This window comes from Canis lupus, chromosome 1 (assembly GCF_048164855.1).
Source record: "Canis lupus baileyi chromosome 1, mCanLup2.hap1, whole genome shotgun sequence".
Classification (NCBI taxonomy): Eukaryota; Metazoa; Chordata; class Mammalia; order Carnivora; family Canidae; genus Canis; species Canis lupus.
Genome location: NC_132838.1, coordinates 93039808 through 93058691, shown reverse-complemented (window position 1 = coordinate 93058691; position 18884 = coordinate 93039808). Strand labels below are relative to the sequence as shown.

The window sequence follows — 18884 nt, the reverse complement described above, 5'->3', positions numbered from 1 at the left end:
GTTTGTGAGATAGAGCCCCACGTCCAACTCCTTGCCAGGCATGGAGCCTGATTATAATTCTCTTTCTCCCTCTGCCCCTCTCCTGGCTCTCTCTCTCTCTTTAAAAAAAAAAAAAAAAGTATATAAAAAGACTAGAAATATATCTACCAAATATATTTGTCAAAAATATTTTGAGGGTAGGATGAAGACTAAGTTTGGTTTGGTTATGTTTTGTTCTAAAGATTTATTTATTTGAGAGAGAGAGGGAACAGGGGCAGGAAAGGGAAGAGCAGAGGAAGAGAGTCCTTTTTTTTTTAAATGCTGATTTTTAAAAAAGATTTTATTTATTCATGAGAGACAGAGAGAGAGAGGCAGAGACATAGACAGAGGGAGAAGCAGGCTCCCTGTGGGGAGCCCAATGCGGGTCTCGATCCCAGGACCCCCAGATCACGACTTGAGCCAAAGTCAGACACTCAACCACTGGTACCCCAGGAAGAGAATCCTTAAGCAGACTCCCTGCTGAGCTCGGAGCCCAATGGAGGGTTCGACCCCAGGACCTTGAGATTCTGACTAAGCCCAAATCAAGAGTTCAATGCTTAACTGACTAAACCATCCAGGGCCCCTTGTTTTGTTTTTTTGCACTGTGATGATTTTCACAAATGTTCAACAAAGAATATATTTTACCCATTTGAGGGGGGAAAAAAGCACAAATGTTATTTCTTTAAGAATCAGAAAACTAAAGAATGAGTGGGTTTTAAGTTCAACTCAAAGTATCTGGAGAACATTTCAATGACAATATATCCAAGAGGCAGAAGGATGCATACTGTAAACACCTGGACTCAAGGTGTGGACTGGTTATCTAGTTCTCCTCTTGGAAACATCCTCCAAGAGGCCCACCCTTACCGTGAGCCTTCCATCACTGTAAGGTAGTAACAAGTTAAAAGACTTTCTTACCAGTCTGACATCAGGATTTGTATCGTCTTCTTTTTTTTTTTTTTAATTTTTTCTTTTCTTTGTTCAGAGCGGGGGTGAGGGACAGAGGAAGAGAGAGAGAGAGTCATCATCAGACTCCACACCCAGTACCGGGCTTGATCTCACAAACCCTGAGATCATGACCTGAGGTGAAATCAGGAGTCAGATCAGATGCTTAGCTAACTGCACCACCCAAGTGCCCCTGTTTTCTTCTTTTAATTTCCTCTGCTGTCATCTTAGCGTAGCCCTGAAACTCATGGCTTGAAGATTTCTGTAGCCTTTTAACTGGTCTCTCTCATTCCAATCTATCTGTATTTCAATATATTCTGTATACCTCTGCAGTAGTACTTGCAAAGCTTCAGTAAGCCTTCTTCTTAAAACCATGGTATTTTCCAATTGTCTACTGAATGAAAATCAAATTTCTTAGGCAAGCATTTAAGACTCTCCATAATATGACCCCTTGCTGTTGTTTATTTTCCACTCTACTCTCCTGTCAAACCTGATTCTTTGCTCAAATACACCACTTACTTGTACACTTCAGGCCTTTTATGTACGCCTCCTCCTCTGCTCCAGATGTTCTCATGTATTTGCACCTTTTCAAATTCTGCCCATTCTTTGAAACTCCGCTCCCATGCTATGTCCTTCATAAAAGCCTCCTCCTTTATTCCTGTCGGAAGTGACTACAACTCCATGCAAATATTACACTGACAGGTAGCACTCATGGGACATTATCCCCCACCTGGAATGTGGCTGATGATTTACAAATCACAACAGATACTCACTTAATTCTTTTTTAAAAATTCTTTATTTAAATTCAATTTGGGGGCACCTCAGTGGGTCAGTCAGTTAAGCATCTGCCTTCAGCGTAAATCATGATGCTGGGTTCCTGGGATAGAGCCCCTGGTTGGGCTCCCTGCTCAGCAGAGAATCTGCTTCTCCCTCTCCCTCTGCTGCATCCCCTGCTTGTGCTTTCAGTCTCTCTGTCAAATAAATAAATAAAATCTTTTTTTTTAATTCAATTAAGTTAACATATACAATATTATTAGTTTCAGGGGTAGAATGCAGCGATTCATCAGTTGCATACAACCCCAGTTGCTCATGACATCACGTGCCCTCCTTAATGCCTGTCACCCAGTGACCTCATCCCTCCTCCCCACTCCCCTCCAGCCACCCTCAGTTTGTTCCCTAGAATTAAGAGTCTCTTATGGTTTGCTTCCCTCTGATTTTGTCTTGCTTTATTTTTTCCTCCCTTCTCCTATGTTCATTTGTCTTGTTGCTAAAACTCCACATATGAAGGAAATCACATGCTATTTGTCTTTCTCTGATGGACTTAATTTCGCTTCGCATAATAACCTCTAGTTCCATCCGTATCGTTGCGAATGGCAAGATTTCATTCTTTTTGATGGCTGTGTAATAGATACTCATTTATTTCTCACAAACAATCCGTGAATGTAGATACTAGATTTTTTTAAATTGAGAGAACGTGTGGCCTGGTACCATATGACCAGTAAGGGACATAGTCTAGGTGCAGATCCATTGCTTTTCAGGACAGAGATACAAATCCTGAGAGCATCTTTTGTATTTTGGAAAGTTGTGGTAAAATACACACCACATCTTAACCATTTTTAGGCATAAAGTTCAGTGGCACTAGATATGTTGATATTTTTGCACAACTATCACCACCATCCATTTCTAGAACTTTTTTCATCTTGCAAAACTGAAACTATGTATCCATTCCCTCCACCCTCCAGCCCCTGGCAACTACCGCTCCACCTTCTGTCTCTATGAATTTGATCACTCTGGGTACTTCATGGAAGTGGGATCATACAGTATCTGTGGGGTTTTCTGTGATTGGTTTATTTCACTCAGCATATGTCTTTAAGGTTCATCCATGTTGGAACATGTGCCAGGATTACTTCCTTTCGAAGGCTGAGTATTACTCCCTTGTATGTATAGACCACATTTTGTTTAGCCATTCATCTGTCAGTGGACATTTGGCCTGCTCCCATCTTTTGGCTACTGTGGATAATCTGTTATGGATATGATTGTATAAATATCCACTGGAATCCTCTTGCAATTCTTCTGGGTACATGCCCAGAGGTGGGGAACCGCCATACTATTCCAGAGTGGCCACACCACTTTACCTTCCCTCCAGCAGCACACAAGTGTTCCATTTTATCCACATCCTCACCAAGACTTGTTATTTCCTTTTTGGGATTTTGTTTTTGGCAGCAGCCATCCTAATGGGTACAAAGTAGATCTTTTGCATCTTGAGGATGGAAAACAGGAGTTACAAACTCAAACATCCATGGGGACCAGTGAGGTCTCAAAACACAAGTAAGGTAGGCCCATTAAGATGCTAAGTAGCACCACTCAAGACTCTCAGTTCAAGACGCAGTGGTAGCGTGGCATTTGGAAAGCCCATGGTTTCTTAATTGCCGCAGTCATGAATCAGCGCAGTGCGTTAGAGCTCTGGCAGGCAGACCTTTGTGATATCTTCTGGTTTTTAAGCATTGAAAATGCATTTAAATTTAAAACCTTTTGCAAGCCAATCCCGGCCCCTGGGATCATGCCCTGAGCCGAAGGCAGACGCTCAACTGCTAAGCCACCCAGGCGTCCTTGTGGGGAGCCTGCTGCTCCCTCTGCCTGTATCTCTGCCTCGCTCTCTTTCTGTGTGTCTCTCATGAATAAATAAATAAAATGTTAAAAAAAAAAAAAACCCTCTGCAAGCCAATATTCTGAGGCAACGAGGTTTGGATGAATATAGGATCTCTGGTGTGAATAGAAGCCTTCCCACTTTTGAGGTGGGAATCACACTAGGAGGCGAGACAGCAGGAATTCCCAGTCCATGCTGGAGTGTGGGTGCAGAAACCCAGTGCCTAGAAGGTGGCTGATCTGGCAACGGAGAGTTGATGGCTAACAGCTCCGATACATTGGGCTCTTGCTTCTCAGGGTCTAGAGGGATCACACTGGACATTTACCTTCTCCCCCAAACCTTGAAAAGCATGCCTGCACCTCATTTCTGTGCTTTAGACACAACCACTGGTCAAGGTTGTTATACCTGTTCTTGCTGCAATGCCCTTCTGCACTAGGAGACAGAGCTGGGGCAAACTGAAATTCTCTCTCAAGATATAAAGAAACATATGTGACCCTTGGAAACACATCAGAAAGGAGGTTGGGTAATGGGTGTGTACATGGGGACCATGAGAATGTTCTCTCATACTTGCCTCTGGAGAAGGACTGTATCCTATTAGTAACACCCAGGACTGTGTAGAGCAGGGGTTGGCAAACTCTGTCTGCAAAGGGCCAAATGGCAAATATCTTAGGCTCTGTGGGCCACTTAAAAAGACTGTCACATATTCTTCTCTGTCCTTATTTTTTCTTTGCTTTTGACAATCCCTTAAAAATACAGATAACCTTTCTCAGCTTTCTGGCCTGGAGCCAGATTTGGGCCACGGGCTGTGGTGGGCGAACCCCTAGTGTCAGAGGTAGTTGCCGCTACCTTGTGGGCACCTTGCCTTTCTAGTAGTTGTTAAGAGCCATTCAGGGAAGAAATGATTCCCTGTATTCACTGCAGTTTCTGGCAGAGTGCCCAGTAAACAGACAAGCTCAACAAATATTGGTAAGTAAAGAAATTCATGCTTAAGAAGGGAGTCTTCAAATATTCTAGGCAAGAGCTAACCTTCTTAAAGTTTCCTCTAAAAACACAGTGTTAGTAATTCATCAGAAAGAGATGGTGCAACTCACCATTTTATGGCCTGATGGGATGGGATGGGAGGAGCAAGCCTGCCTTTCTGGATGAGAGCCAAAAGGGGCAGGGTGTTTTCTTCTTCTCTGTGTAAGAGGTGATGGTAATGGCACCTCTATTTCATGGAAAGAACAAAGATGATAAGCATAAAAACCCAGTAGGAACACCACAGATCTGAGATGTTTTCACATCCCAAATTTAGGGCGGACACAACCATTGCACAAAGCTTGACTTTTGTAAGAATGTATATTGTGAAATGTCTACTTTAAAGGGGATTTTATAATGTTCTTAGGTTTCCAATATAAAATGTATACTCCAGTAATGGTTGGAGGGCAGAATTTTATCTCTAGATCAGTAAAATTACTTCCACCTAATAAATTTCCTTATTTGGCTTATGCTTGCAGTGCCCCGTGCCGCCTCTTGGCACTCTGTAAAATGGGGATGTTAACATTCTCAGGTCTCTAGGATACCAGTGTTTATACCAATCAGGGGAGAGTATGTGTTGGCACAGTAGACAGCTCTGAATGTGATATGAGGGGCCCCCGAAGAGTGTCTAACCTCAAAATATTTCATTATTAGCACTCAAGAGTGACATCAGAACTGTAAAAAAAAAAAATCCTTTGGGATAAAGCACAAAATCTACCAGAGTATCCTGTTAAAATGGAACACCTTGGAAGAAGCAATGACACACTAATTAGCTCATTATCACTAATTATGTACCCAAGAGAAATCCATTTCTCAGGCCGCTAACGCTTCACTGGGCAGCAGAGGGGAAGGATTCGATAGTAAAAGAATTATGGGGCCCCACAACCTGTTGTGGAAGTCAGTCTGGGTAGGGATGACATGAGGACCCTAGGAAGTGAAGGGAGATTGTGGGTGGGGAAGAACAGAAAAGAAAAACATGCTGGGAAAACACAGGGCATATGAAATATATGGCTACTTCTTTCATAAAGTTAACCTGACTCATTAAAGAGGCTAGAAATTTAAGAAATGCAAATAAACTAGTTTCTTAATAGATCCTTACGGGCTATAAGAACCCATTATCAATGTTGCAGTATTTCAGGTATTATTGAAATTGAGGGGGGAAGAAACCAACATGTTCCAAGAATATATTATGTGCTCACTCATTATTCAGTTACCTCATTTCATCCTTACAACCACTCTGTGAAAGAGGCACTAATCCCCTCATTCTACAGATGAAACACTTAAGGTCAAATACCCCATATGACTTGTACAAAGTGTAAAGTTTAGAGCTTACTAGTACTTGCTGCGAAGTCCTATGCTGGCGATTTAAATGCATCTCTTATTTAAACACCAAAGCAGCCCCTGAAGTAAACATTAGTAGTTGGGTTTGTTTGTTTGTTTGTTTTAATTTTATGGATCAGTAATTTGATGCTCAGCCGGTTAATCAATTTGCTCGAGATAAGTGAGGGTAGGGCACCTGGGTGGTTCAGTCGGTTGAGCATCCAACTCTTGGTTTTGGCTTAGGTCATGATGTTATGGGTGATGAGATAGAGTTCCCAGTCCATTCTGCACTTAGCTTGAAATTCTCTTCCTCTGCCCCTCCCCCCATCTGCACTTGCACATGTGCATATGCTCACTCTCTCTCAAATAAATAAAACTTTTTAAAAAAAAAAGATAAGCGAGGGTGCTGGGATTCACATACACACACAGAATTAAAGGTCTGAGTCCTTACCTGGTGGATTACATTGCCTTCAGGATGAGAAGTCCTTCCTTGTCTTCAGACCTTTGAGCACCTTCCCATCTTGCTATACTGCCTTGCAAAATGTTATATAATGTAAGCCATGTAAAGAATGAAAATGTAACAAGCTCTCTCCCTTAGATTGCCAGTTTCTCCTTCTCCTTCATTTCCTCCTCCATCTTCTTCTCAGGACCTAACTGTCTTTAGAGATATAGGACCTCCTTTCCAATTAGGGGTGGGTAGTAAGAGACAGAAGGGACCATACCAAATCATGTGAATTAAAATCTCTTAGATCCATTTCAGGTTGAGTATTAATTTAGAGCAAAGTTCAAATCCCTATAGGTCTCTTTCCTCTCTCTATTTCCAAAGATGAAGTATGTGTTCAAGAAGGAAGCAACTCCTTCCCCATGGTATTAAGAGGCTTTAGGAGCCTAGGTGTGTATTTTGCCTGCCTTGTCTTTTGTTTTGTCCTTGATGACATTTGTCCCACTTGACAATGAGGTACCACATTGGCACCTCCTATTAAAACCTGTGAGCTTTTATGTATACAATGGAATATTCCTCAGCCATTAGAAAAGACAAATACCCACCATTTGCTTCAACGTGGATGGAACTGGAGGGTATTATGCTGAGTGAAGTAAGTCCACTGGAGAAGGACAAACATTGTATGTTCTCATTCATTTGGGGAATATAAATAATAGTGAAAGGGAATATAAGGGAAGGGAGAAGAAATGTGTGGGAAATATCAGAAAGGGAGACAGAACATAAAGACTCCTAACTCTGGGAAACGAACTAGGGGTGGTGGAAGGGGAGGAGGGTGGGGGGTGGGGGTGAATGGGTGATGGGCACTGAGGGGGGCACTTGACGGGATGAGCACTGGGTGTTATTCTGTATGTTGGTAAATTGAACACCAATAAAAAATAAATTTATTATAAAAAAATAAAATCAAATCTGTGAGCTGTTCTTCTTTGGTGCTGGCTTCATCTGTCTTCACCCAATCTGGTTCCTGTCCACGAACGATGGTGTACAGCAATTGGTTCTATCATGGGGCACAGCGGATGGGCATCAGGCACCTGCTGGACACATACCACCATAGCCTCCAGGCATAAGGGGTCTTCAAAGGTGCTGTCCTTGTATTCCCTTATCCCTGCTGGTAGCTTTCTCTAGAGTTTCTGCATGAGGTCCCCTTTCCCTGCTGGAAACTTTTTGGGTCAGGGTTCATAGGAATGATAGGCACCAGTGAGCTGAGCCTTGGGTATATACTTATGTGACCTTCTTAAGGCAAATGGAGATTTAGAATTCCCTGCCAAACCAACACTGGCTTCAGTACAAACTTGGGGATGATCTCCAGATTGACTATGCCATCTGCCATTCCTAACTGGTTGGGGGAGGAGAGGAAAGACTACATGTCAGATGCTGTGTCTCTCCAAAAAGTCATAAAACATACCTGTATGAATTGAAAACTTAGGCCTATACAGAATCCTGCACACCAATGTTTATAGCAGCTTTATTAATAATTGCCTCAACTTAGAAGCAAACAAGATGTCCTTCTATAGGTGGATGGGTCACACACTGGTCCACCCATACAATGAAATATTATTTATTGATAACAAAAGGAGCTTTCAAGCTATGAAAAAATAGGAGGAATCTTCTTAAAAAATACTTTATTTATTTATTTATTTGAGAGAGAGAGATAGTGAGAGAGAGCATGAGCGGGGGGTGGGGGGGGGGGGGAGAAGGGAAGCAGGCTCCCTGCTTAGCAGGGAGCCTGACCTGGGATCATGACCTGAGCCAAAGGACCCAAACGACCAAGCCACCCAGGTGCCCCAGACAGGAGGAATCTTAAGTACAAATTAGTAAAAAAAGAAGCCAGTCTGAAAAGACTACCTAGTATCAGATTCCAACTATATAACATTCTAGAAAAGGCAAGAATATGGAGACAGTAAAAAGTATCAGTGGTTTCCAAGGACTCAAGGAAAGGGAGAGATGAAGGTAGAATGCAGGATTTTAAGGGCAGTGAAACTATTCTATATGATGTGGTAATGCTGGATGTAAGTCATTAAACATTTGTCAAAACCTATTGCAAGTTCAACACAAAGAGTGAGCCCTAATGTACACAATGGACTTTAGTTAATATGTGCCAATACTGGCTCATCAATTGTAATAAATGTACCATAACAACGAAAGATGTTAATAATAGGGAAAACTGTAGGGTAGGGTAAGAAGATATGAGAACTGTGCTTTCTACTCCATTTTTCTATAAACCTAAAACTGCTTTAAAACCTATTAACTGGGATCCCTGGGTGGCACAGCAGTTTGGCGCCTGCCTTTGGCCCAGGGCGCGATCCTGGAGACCCGGGATCGAATCCCATGTCGGGCTCCCGGTGCATGGAGCCTGCTTCTCCCTCTGCCTGTGTCTCTGCCTCTCTCTCTCTCTCTCTGTGTGTGTGACTATCATAAATAAATAAATTTTAAAAAATAGTTAAAAAAAACCCTAAACCTATTAACTTTTAGGACGCCTGGGTGGCTCAGCCGTTGAGCATCTGCCTTTGGCTCAGGGTGTGATCCCGTGATAGAGTCCCAGATACGGCTCCCTGCATGGAGCCCGCTTCTCCCTCTGCCTAGGGCTCTGCCTCTCTCTTTCTCTCTTTCTGTCTCTCTCATGAATAAGTAAGTAGTAAGTAAATTAATTAATTAATTAATTAAAATTTTAAAAATAAAATTAACTTTTATTTTAAAAAGGCATGGAACAAACTTCCATTGGGGCCCCCTTTAGCATATATTTTTTTATTCATACCACCCCTTTCCCAGGCTTCAGTCTTGAAGGTAACAACCACTATGCCTGATCTGCCTTTTCCAGTCCTATCTCCAGAAACCTGAAGGACTATCTCTTACTTACCCCTACTGGCTTTCAGAAACTTAACCTTATGCCTTCCTCCTTCCTGGGGAGATATCTGCTCCCTTCTCTCTTCCTACAGGAGACAAAGGTGCAAGGCAACAATGAAAGGAAACATCCTATCAATAAGGAAGCTGTATAAGAAAGTATATTGCAAATCTTATTCCTAAATATACAAGTAGAACAAAATATTTGTAACATAGGGCAGGAGCAAATAGTATACCTCTAAACACAATCATAAACTTTGATTTTCTAACACTTGTGAGATATAAGATATGTACAAAAAAGTACATTAAGGCATATAAGTACAGTTTGATGAATAATTATAAAGCAAACTACTATGTAGCCACCAACTGGATAAATAAATATTTCCACCCTTGTCAAAGTCCCCACTTCTACCTCATGTGCCTCTCCTTGATCATAGCTATCTTCCTGCCCCTGGAAGAAAGCAATAATCTGATTTTTTGATAATCAGTTCTTTGGTTTTTTAATAATTATAAAATTTTAAAGTCAAGAATGACCTATCCACAATCTTGTCCCATGTATATTCCAGATTCAAACTTTAATGCCAAGACAAATAATATATTTCCAAAAGTCACACAAACTGGTGGTAGAGGATCAGAAACCAATTCTTTTGACCTCCAGTGCTCTTTGGTGTATGTCATTCATGTTTTAGGAACAAACAGCAGAGGATGGGAGGGGCAGTGTGTGTTGGGGTACCTAGTAGTGATATTAATAGCTATACTTTACCATGTGCTCACTATGTGCCTTACAACAACCCATGTAGGCTATGCTAGATGCTATCATCACTATTATTTTTGTTATTGATAGAAAATTGGTAAGGAAATTGAGACTTGGAAATAGTTAAGTTGTCAAAAGTCAGACGATTAGTATGCAGAAAATCTGGATTCTAACTTAGCCCCCTCCTTGATCCAGAACTTGGGCTCTTGCACACCTCGTTTTTATTTAAAACAATTATTATCTTATTATTGTAAAAGTAATACATTATTACAGTTGAAAAAAGTCCCAGAGTTGTGAGTCAGGAATGTATTTGTCTACAATAGCAGGAAGACCTCACAAATGGTGTAGAGAGAGGTTGATCTGATTCACACAGAAGACTGGGGAGGGGCAGGTAGGTAGAACAAGGCTACTCACTGCAGCTCTGTGGTAGCACTGGGGGCCCAAGCGTTTTTCATTTTCCTGTTCCACCATCCTTAGTACATAGATCTTTGTCCTCAGTGTTGTCATGAAAGCAGAAAGGAGTTCCTTAATTTAAAAAAAAAAAAAAAAAGACAGCTTTCCATGAAACCCTTAACTTCTGTCTCACTGTCCGGAGTTGTGTCACATGGTCCGCTTAAGAGCAAAGGAGCCTGGAGAAGTATATTTAGAAAAGCACACTGTCATCCGGACCAAATTGGAATCCTGCTATTAAGGGTGAAGGTGGAATGGATCCGGGGAAGTCAACTAGCATCATCCTCCACAAACATCATAAAAGGTTTCCAGGTGAAACATAAAGAAAGGTCTTTCTACTACTTCTGGCTAGCATCTTCCTCCCATGCAAGAACTGCAATTCCTGTTTGAGTCAAATTCAGAGGACAGAGTGGGCATGGATGGAAGGAAAAAATGGAACACCTTTAGTGATGCAAAAAAAAACCACACCAAAAAAAAAAAAAAAACAAAAACCCCACATGTAGGGAGGGGATAGAGAGAGAGAGAGAGAGAGAGAGAATGAATCTGAGCATGAAAGATGAGGGGCGTAAGGTGTGAATTGACAATGGGCCTTACGGCGAGGCAGAGGAGTTGAGCTGCTATATTATTTTTTTTAAGATTTTATTTATTTATTCATGAGAGACTGAGAGAGAGAGAGAGAGAGACAGAGACACAGGCAGAAGGAGAAGCAGGCTCCATGCAGGGAGCCCAACATGGGACTTGATCCTGGGTCTCCAGGATCAGGCCCTGGACTGAAGGCGGCGCTAAACCGCTGAGCCACCCGGACTGCCCTGCTATATTAAAAGACCAAGTAAGCCACTGCAGATTTTGAGGAGAAGAGTGAAATGTTTCTATAACAAGAAAAATACACGTTAGTTGTCATACTGAGATTCTTAATCTCCTTCCAAGTTGAGTCAATACAGTTATCAACACTTTGCTGCTTACCACCTCCAGAGCAACATGCCAGAGAATATGAATAGATCACTGGAGCATGATTCACCATTAATTAACAGTATTATTCTTGTTAGTGATTTATAAAAGACAAAGGAACAATTACTGTTTAACCGTAAATCTGTGTAGATATGAATGTCCCTGGATTTCTAAGTTGGTTCTGCTTTTAGGGTCCTCTGAAAAGCCATATGAATATGATTTAAGCTTTAAAATGATCTGCTAATTCCATTCAGGTGCATTGTAAAATTCATTGGAAAATACTTCCTTTCTTACCGCTTCAATGCTTCAGAGAATATCAATTGTATATTTTTTAATTGTTTGAACTGTAAATTTTAGAAGTGGTAAAAAGGGGACTTTCTGCAGATGCTGTAACAAAAGAGTTTGCACTATTTTAATGAAATATTTTGAGACAGTGCTTAGTGCTGTTGGGAGATTGCAGTACCCAAAGTCCAAAAATTCTTCAGAAAGGCAGGAACTTGTTTTTTCTAATTCGTAAGCAATCTGAGCTTTTAAAGGAATCTCCTGTTATGATATTTAAGGAAGTAACTTTTCTGTGATTCTGCCTACATGTGTCTCCTCCTGTAACAACATGGGTTTGATGGACTGACTGTATTTTGGAACCACCTTAACATATGAAACATCTTAATTTGAAGACAGATTTTTTTCTATAGTTTTTCATTTGTTTTTGGTTTTTTTGCAAGATGAAAATTTATTTGTGGAAATGTGTTCTCTCCTGGCTTTCTTTATGTTTCCATAATAATTTTGAGTGTGAAAGTTGATTTTCATCTACACATTTCACTTATTTTTACCAATCTCATATTGTTTACCATAAAAAGAGTCATTTCTCAAATGTATTTGTCTATCTCACTGATTCTTATTGCTGAATTTTGATAGCAGCTGATCATACAGATAGCAGTAAGGTCAGTTTGTATCCACCAATGCGTAGTACATCTGATTTTAACTTTGAACTATGTGCATAAAATTGTAAATGATATTTTAATGGAAATTAAATTCATTTAAGAAAACACATTTTGGGGGCACCTGGGAGGCTCAGTGGTTGAGCGTCTCTCTTTGGTTGGGGTCATGATCCTGGGGTCCTGGGATTGAGTCCCGCATCGGGCTCCCTCAGGAAGTCTGCGTCTCCCTCTTCCTATGTCTCTGCCTCTCTCTCTCTCTCTCTCTGTGTCTCTCATAAATAAATAAATAAACAAATAAATAAATAAATAAAATCTTTAAAAAAAGAAAACTTTTTTTGCTACTATAAAATTACTATAATAGTAGCCATTTATATTTTAAAATATGCATAGGGGGATATCTGATAAGATCTTGGTGGGAAAAAATACAATATTCCCAAATAAAAATAAAACCTAAAAAAAAAAAACCCCACATAAAATAAAAGCTAGAGTTCCAGAGTAGGAACTCAGTGAGAGCCCTTTGGAACAGAGAACTGGACTACATGGTCCTGCTCTGTCTAGATTTGTTTTTTCACTAATGTCAGTCACTAATTAATGCTGCTACCACCAAAAATCTAGTCTCAGACATGAACTGTTCCTCCTTAACAGTCTGGCCCAAAGTTGACCTGTGGTCCTTCCTTTAATATCAGGAAACAGAGTCAAGACTGAGAAATTCAAAAAATTTGTTATTAAAAATTGAAGGAGGGGTACTTGAGTGGCTCAATCAAGCAGCCAACTTGATTTCAGCTCAGGTCAAAATCTCAAGGTCCTGGGATGGAGCCCCATGTTGGGGTTCCTGCTCGGCTGGGAATCAGCCTGAGATTCTCTCTTCCTCTGCCCTCCACCCCATTCTTACTTATACTCTCTCTCCCTCAAATAAATAAATCTTTTTAAAAGATTGAAGAAAAGCAAATTGAAAATGAAAAGATCTAAGAAAACTCTTCCTCTAGGTTTGTAGACCCATTGAAATTCTGGGGAAGCCTAGTTAGGTAGGGTAAAGCTAGTTGCTGCATCAGGCAAACTATAACATCTCAGGATTTTGACACAATATATGACTATTTCTTGCTCAACCAAGGCTCTTTCAATTTACACCTCAGCCATCTTGCACACATATTCCAAGGGCTCAGTGTCTGGCTATATCATGCAGATGAGGAAAAGATTTGGAGACTTAACCCTGTGTGCTGGAGGCTATGGGGGATAGCGATGGGCCATGGAGCAGTTGCTCTGATGGAAAGTGCTGGAGACAAAGGCAGGAGCTCCAAGGCTGCCCTCTATTCTTGCAGGTAAAAAAAGTTTACCTACCTTCACACGTTGGAACCTACCAAGGTGTCCTAGTGAAATCTATGGCCTTGACTGAACAGCTTATAGTGTCTTCCTCTCCCTTCTTCTAATAGAAGCGCTGTAATGAGCTCGCAAAAAGGTTAAGCCATTTCTCTGCTTTGTTTTTCCACTGCAAAGTTGTTTGGGTGAGTGCAGATTTTGTCAGTCTGCATGCCCTGTTCTTCATATTTAAAAAGGAAAAAAAATACTGACTGATCTGGGTGGGATTAAATCTGGAAACAAATGAGATAAAATTTCTTCATGCTCCTTCTGACCATTTTTAAGCATAGTAAAATCACTTTGCTGTCCCTTGAGGTGTCAGTGGAAAAACAGGCAGGGTGTGGAAGTGCTTCCAAGCTGCTTTCTTGCATGTAGATATGCTTCTTACTCCATTCCTCTGGGGCTCGGGGCACCTGTCTGAATAAGACTAATGACTAATTTTCTCAAGCCTGGTTGGAACTGGACAATGTATATCCTTCCCAGGTATTTTTAGGTTTTTCCCCCCTCCATTTTTTCCTTCCCTTAGAAGCCTGAGAAGTACTTACTTCTGGCTAAAATAAAAATCCTAAAACTTACAATTTGAAACAATTAGTTGAAAACATCTTTGATCAAACCATGGGTATTCTGAGTCTGATACAGTCACTCAGGAATTAAAGTCAAAGGGGTCAACCGTTAGATTCCACTGAAACCCCAAAACACAAAAGTTAGAAGAAGGATAAGACATAATAGTTCACGAAGGTCAAGCTGGATACAAAATAAGAATGAGTTAGGAAAAACATCTGACTTAACTATACTATATATGAGCAATTACCTTGAAATCTGTGGTATGATAGTGATAGTGATTACCTGAAGCAAACATAGTTAATTGCATAAAGTATAAAGACAAAGAAAAATGATATTTTATCCATATCTAATTCTAAGTGTGAGAATATTCTCATTCTAGATGACTGACTCCAGATTTTTATTAAAGAAATATCCTCAAAGGACAAAAGAATAGCACAACAGTCCAGATTTAGTTGACATGAATTTTTTTTTGGCTCAATACCCCATGTCCTTAATTAAGCTCTCTAGTGATTTAATGGACAGTAAAGATTAATTAATTAAACGAATGCCTATTGAAATTCTACTTTTGTCATAGGTATTTGACCCTTGATTTTTTTGGAGCTTTTCAACCACTATGAGACACAGATAAATAAAAGATGATATTAGAAAGGAGTAAGGCCATGACAGTGTAAATATACATGCACATGAAGAGGCATCACAAATCAGTCTGGGGAATTGGTGAAGACCAATGGTGGTTGACAAGCTGAAACTCTAGAGTCAGACTGGCTGGGTTTAATTCCCTACTGTATAATGAATGTGATTGTTGTATGACCTTGTGCACATTGGATCATCCCTCTAAACATCAGTTCCTTAATCTGAAAAAATTAAGAAAATAGAAGCCCCTTTGTTAAGGAGGTTTAAGTGAGATTATATATTAAAGCATAGTGCCTCTGGATGGCAAATGCTCAACTTATGTTGGCTATTACTATTGACAGAAGAGGTGATGCTTGACAGGCCTTCGTAAATGAGTAGTAGGAGTTTAAGAACAGGGCAGTGGAAGACAGCCTCTCAGGGAGAAACCATGACCTGGGATATAGACACAAGCACACAAAACAGTAACATTCCTGGATAAAAACAAATGGTTTGTACCTATTCTACTTGAATAGAATGGATGTCCTCACAGTTGGCATGTGAATATAACATAAAAGGCTTGCTACAAATATTTGTGATCCACCTCTGGAATTCCTTCGGAAAGATCCTTCCAGCACTGGTTGGTTTGGTTTCTGCTCTTCATCTAACCCTCAGGTTTGGATTGTTCCTGCAGACCTCATCGAGTGCTCCAGAGGACACAGCTCTTGGTATTTTCCCACTGGCTTCAGGAACTATAACCACATCTGAGATACACTTCACCACTGAACTCCCATCACCCTCCTGGGTACTCTCTAGCTTAGCCTGTCACTGATCCTATACCACCAGACAGCGGGGAAGACTGGCCCATTTTCTAGAGAGATAGGCCCATGCCAAATCATAATGAGCATTGTGTGTTCCACTTAGGAATCTGCATAATACCCTAAAAACTCTGAAGAACCACTGAAGAAGTTTACATAGAGGAAAGATATAATCAGATGTCTATTTTAAGATCATTCTAGGGGCACCTGGGTGGCTTGGTCAATTAAGCCTCTGACTTTGGCTCAGGTCATGATCTCAAAGTCCTGAAATCAAGTCCTGTATCAGGAGTCTGCTTGTCCCTCTGCCCCTCCCTGGGCTCATGCTCTCTCTCTCTCTCTCTCTCTCTCTCTCTCTCTCAGATAAATAAATAAAATATTTTTAAAAAGATCATTCAGTAGCAGCTTCTACATCAGATAAAAGAAAATCCATTGGGAGAGTCTGTTCAAGTAATCCCAGGGAGATGATACTGTTCTAAGACAATGGCAGTGGGGAAGAAGGAAAAACAGAGAGTATAAAGAGATAAAGGGTGAAGGAAACAATGTTCTGAATGGACTCTGTGACTCACTGGCTATAGGAGGTAAGTAATAGGAATCTAAGATGACTACCAGATTTCTAGTTCAGGCAACTGGAAGGGTGGTGTTGCCATTCATCAAGAAAAGAATACAGGATAAAAAATTAAACTTGAGGATAAAAATAATAAGGTCAGATGTTGGATATTTTGAGTTGAAAGCATTTGTGGGACTCTAAGTAGAGATGCTTATTAGCAGAGAAGTCTGGGCTCCTTGAATATTCAGATTTTTAAATGAACGTATGGAAAGGGACGTGCTTTACAAAGATGATGATTCTTGTTTTCAGGTGAGGTATATACTATTACAAACAAGTAATTGTTCTGTTCTAAAAATTTGTGTCTGGTGGTTAGAGATGTATGATGGAATCCTGGAGCACCTTATTATCATTAGAGTGACTGATTGAATCAGACCAATGTTTCAGCAATCATATTCTTTACCTTTTGCTATATTAATAGGCATTTCTTTTAAAGCATTTTTGAAAAATCTGGATTCATCATTAATTTAGGAGGGCCTACTCATTTATTTGGGAAAAAAATTATTTGTGTTTAGTCAACTTATACGATCATCAGTATCCTGGAGGGGCAGCATGGTGAATGTAGGTCCTTGGCAGGGTGTGTATTCTGTCTCTGTAACACTGGAGAAATTATGACCTAGGAAAAATTATTTAAGCTCTCCATGCCTCATTTTCTCAATAATCAAAAATAGTAAATATAATAGTACCTATCTCTTAGGGTTGTTGTGAGGAGGAATGAATACACAGCTCAGTTATGGCAAAAGGAGAATCCCCAGTAAATATTAGCTATCATTATTATCCAAAATAATACAGCAAAACCCATTGGAAAGCATCTCTTCTCTCTACTGCATTGTTTTAGTGTCACTTAGGGTAAAATCATGTTGTGAACATAGGCATAAAACATTGCAAATTATATGCTGCATTGATTTTTTTTTTTTTAACTGAGGCGCCTGGTGGCCCAGCCAGTTAAGGGGTCTGCCAGGGTGCTGGGATCAAGTGCCATATTGTGCTCCCTGCTCTTGGGGAGCCTGCTTCTCCCTTTCCCTCTGCCTGTTGCTTCCCCTGCTTTAGAGTAGAACATTCCTTGAAATTTAAAACTTGCTAATCCTTTATAGATCATTATAGATCAAACACTGAAGCTCAGAGAAATAAAGTGATTTCTTCAAAACAACACTGTAATAAAGCTAGTTCTATAACCCAAATTCAAGGTAAGTTGGGTAAACTCTTGGGATGCTATTGCCAGGAGAAAGTTGCCCAAATAATATGCAACTTTCTTTTCTTTTTTTTTTTTTTTTTTTTCAACTTTCTTAATAGGAAGTGCAAGAGATTTTCAATCATTTTGGAGGTCACTGGGGGGAAGTTTAGGGTGGTCTGACACTAGTATCCCATTAATGTGAAAAGGAAGGTGTGTTAGGATGAGGAGGATAAGGACTCTTCTTCCTTTAAAAGTGACCATCTGCAGGCTTCAGAACTGGAAAAGGCAGAAAAAAAAAACTCCAATTATATAGCTTCCAAGTACATTTAAAAACCCACTTACAATTCATTAAGTTCCAGACCCATGAAGGAAAAATGCTACAGCACAAACAGAAATTAGAAATCAAGAGCCTTTTTATATACTCTGTGGAAGAAATTAATAAGACCAATACATCAGTTTGTGGGGAATTATAAAATTAAAAGGATTCTAAACTATGAACATTAAGGAACAACATTTCTAAGGAGCAAAGTATTGAGTTTTGTGGCTTTTTAAAAAAATTATATTTCTAATTTTCTTTTTTTGTATTTTATTTCTACAACCTTTCTAGGTTTTGACAAACTCACTATTGCTAATCGTCAAAGTGGTACTTAACTGTGTTCTCCCTTTTTTCATACAAATAAAAGTATATGAAGTGAGTTTTAAAATTTTTTTTGAGGAAACACAAAGTTTTACAATATTTTTCTAAGTCTTAAAATTTCAGATTTGTGGAGTGCCTGGGTGGCTCAGCTGGTTAAGCATCTGCCTTTGGCTCAGGTCATGATCCTGGGGTCCTGAGATTAAGCCCCACATCAGGCTCCCTGCTGGGCAGGGAGTCTACTTCCCCCTCTCCACCCCTTGTTTTCTCATGTTCTCTCTCTCTCTCAAATCAATAAATAAAACCTTTTAAAAAATTTCAGATTTGAATCTAGAAAAAAAAAATTTAAACAGTGGGATACAAATTACATTAGCAAACACAAAAACATCCTAACTAAATTCAAATTCATTTTCATCAGCCTTAAGTCCAAGATATCCAATGATATTTATCGTACATTGGTTTTCTCTGGATTAGCAGATGGTTAGGGCTAAGAGTGAGGGGAGCTACTCTTCCTTCTTTTGTTCATAAATTCATCACTATCCAATAACCACAGGGAAAAAGGATTCAGAGACTAAGATGAGCTGAAAAGTATATAAAATATTAAAATGAAACCATACTCATCAATAATCACTGAAAATAATGATTACATAAATAAAAATGAAGATTTTACTTGACACCACAAAAGATTTTATATGATAATTTCTTTTGTCCAAGACCCCTGGCCCTCTATGTCTTCTTTGTCCTCTCTCTG

At 39.9% G+C, this 18884-nt stretch overlaps 1 protein-coding gene across 17 annotated transcripts in view; it reads right to left on the bottom strand.

The window, feature by feature from the left end:
- Positions 1-18884, bottom strand: part of LOC140640509 (uncharacterized) — a 56991-nt gene that overhangs the window by 23699 nt on the left and 14408 nt on the right. For 3 of the 17 annotated variants that reach the window (XR_012037277.1, XR_012037284.1, XR_012037278.1), the window contains 5 exons: positions 10453-10563; positions 9301-9373; positions 6396-7474; positions 4699-4814; positions 1738-1931 (listed from right to left, as the gene is read on the bottom strand). Coding sequence is in view for 4 of the 17 variants with exons in the window: in XM_072840023.1 (XP_072696124.1) it covers positions 3981-4247; positions 4699-4814; positions 9301-9373; positions 10453-10563 (567 nt within the window). In the remaining 13 variants the exon portion in view is untranslated. The other 14 variants (XM_072840023.1, XM_072840034.1, XR_012037286.1 and 11 more) reach the window with 13 other exon arrangements.